Source organism: Acyrthosiphon pisum, chromosome X (assembly GCF_005508785.2).
Source record: "Acyrthosiphon pisum isolate AL4f chromosome X, pea_aphid_22Mar2018_4r6ur, whole genome shotgun sequence".
Lineage (NCBI taxonomy): Eukaryota > Metazoa > Arthropoda > Insecta > Hemiptera > Aphididae > Acyrthosiphon > Acyrthosiphon pisum.
In genome coordinates this window covers 20,494,536-20,497,200 of record NC_042493.1, presented here as the reverse complement: position 1 = coordinate 20,497,200, position 2,665 = coordinate 20,494,536, and the positions used below count along the sequence as shown (strand labels likewise).

The window sequence follows — 2,665 nt, the reverse complement described above, 5'->3', positions numbered from 1 at the left end:
GATCAAATTACCGTAATTTTTACGCAAAGTGGTGCTTTCATCAAGAATTTCTTTGTTGGTATATTTTTCCATAAACAAACGGAAATCCTTGTTGTTAACTTTATAGTTTATTTAAAGGAATATTTGCAGATAACAATGCCTTGCAAAGATGTTTCAAAAATGTACATTTTTTGAATATAACGTTAGGTACTTGTTGCTGTATTTTTGAGGTTGTTGCGTTTTGATGCGATTTACGGAACGGGTTAGGTTCATCGGTTTTTAAGTGTTTTGTAACTATGAATCTTCTTTCAGCAGATACTTGAGTTTCACATAACTTGCAAAATAAAACTGAACCTTCACTCAAAAATATGTTTTCCCCAAACTCATCGATATATTTGTTTAATTAATTTATTAATTTATATTTGTTGGAGCGAGACGAGAATTAAAAACATTTACAAGGGGCATAGAATCACTGTCGGCTGCCGAAGACATCAATTGGCATTTTAACCCGCCTTCCACCCCACATTTCGGAGGAATTTGGGAAAGCTGCATAAAAAGTGCGAAGCACCATTTATCAAGAATCGTCAAGGATGTACATTTGACACTCAGCGAACTGCAGACTCTACTCTGTCAAATTGAAGCGTGTCTAAACTCTCGCCCTCTTTCACCATTGAGTAGCAACCCAGACCATTTAAAACCGCTCACCCCTGCTCACTCTCTAATAGGGGGTCCAATCACGCTGCCTCCGGAACCAGATTTAACATCACAACAAATAAGTGGGCTTCGAAGGTGGAAGTTAGTTCAAGCACTCATGCAGTCTTTTTGGACAAGATGGACCTCGGAATACCTGCCTCAGCTGCAGGTCAGAGGAAAATGGACAACTACAACCAAGCCATTAGCAATCGGCGATGTCGTAATTGTAAAAGAAGACAATATGGCTCCATGCATGTGGAAGATGGCACACATAACACGTCTACACCCAGGAAGGGACGGTCATATCCGAGTAGTCACCATACGAACTGCTAATGGTACAGAGACGAAAAGGCCAGTCCTCAAATTATGTCTGCTGCCAGTCGAGGAAGAGTTAGAAGATTCCTGAAAATTACTATTTTCACGGGAGGGGGGGGGGGAAGAATGTTCGCGCGCCCCACCACCGCGCTCCCAATAGTATTCATAAAGTTTCCGCCACAACCGACCGACACACACACGCACACAATCACATAATCTTCGTTATTTTTGTATTAATTACGTCGTCTTTGTTAATTATTAAATAATATGTTGATTAAAGCTGGTTATCGTACGCCGCCGAATCGGCTGTGCGAATATAATAAACACAACCGTATTAACATCTTTTTTGTCTTCCTCCGTCCGTCGTCGTGAACAAATCGTAGCGAATATTATAATAAAATTTAATATTGTACCTAAGTCATGAATTGCCAAAATTATTATATTGTGCGGGCGCGAATCGCCACATTTTTATTATATTGTGCGGTACAAATCGCCACACCTTTTTTATTATTTCGATAAAGTGTGTTTATCGTGTGTTATTCTTATTATTATCAATATAGGATAGGTAGCAGCTGGCCAGCCGAGCACCGTCATATCTATGAGTTTTTTCGTATTATTATTATATTTTGTTGGGCCAGAAGGGCAATAATAATATTATCACCCATATTTTTATACCTTGATGTTGCTGTGATTTATTTATTCTTTGTATCCGTAAATAATTATTTATTTTGTGAACAATACAGCAACTCATTTTTACCAGCAACCGTGTTATCATCTTATAGTTACCTCTTGTCCAATCATTTTAAGCACACACCCACACATATACACACTTAACACTCACCACACACTAGCGTTCGATAGTTTTGCTCGGCGAACCCGTCCACTTCTATCGAATTGCTAACACACATACACACCTATTAAACACAGGTCGGTCGGTGTGTGAGTACAGCGCGCGACGTAATCAGTGACCGGGCCGCACAGGCTAAATATTGTTCCGTACCCGGCGCCAACACTGATCTTAAATTTTCCAAAGAAACAAGCTTAAATTACTAGAATTGTTCATAGTTATTTATCAAACCATCAACCCGAAATAACCTATAAATACACGATCATAATAATAATATAATTATATCAGGTTTTCACGAACCTTATGGTGTCGCTAATCATGAAATTAGCGAACGGTAATACTGCGGTCGCAAAGCTGTTGCTGACGCTCGGGTCGATTATCTCGTTGTACGAGTTACTGTAGCCTTTTGTCGATGGTTCAAGCCCTCTCCGCCTGGTGTAGTTTTCCCTGAGCAGCGCTGGCAGCCACTCAGTGTAAGTGATGTGCTGTATGGATGCTGTAACGATTTTCCTGGCCTCCTGAAAAATACGTTCGTCGTCCCAGTGCGGGTTGACGTGTGACAGTAGTTTGGCCAACCAGTTATGTTCCCTCATCCACAATGTGTGCATGACCGTTAGTTGGGGAAGCGCGTTTGCCCGGATGTCACCTGCCATATAACAAGTGACACTGTCATACTGACAGGCGTTTGATTCAGTGTCTTCCAGCGGCATATTCTGCGGCTGTACCGGGTCGCCTTGGCTCTCGATATCGAAGCCCATGCTTGTCAATAGTTGGCCGCCCAAATTGGTCCTCAACGACCACGTCCGTTTCGCCGACGAACCGTATATCATC

General features: G+C 41.4%; 1 protein-coding gene across 1 annotated transcript; it reads right to left on the bottom strand.

The window, feature by feature from the left end:
• Positions 1–2,118: 2,118 nt before the first annotated feature.
• Positions 2,119–2,664, bottom strand: LOC103308472 (chorion peroxidase-like). Its single transcript, XM_008181888.2, has one exon. The coding sequence runs from the start codon at positions 2,662–2,664 to the stop codon at positions 2,119–2,121; it is 546 nt and encodes a 181-aa protein (XP_008180110.2).
• Between the last annotated feature and the right edge of the window lies 1 nt (position 2,665).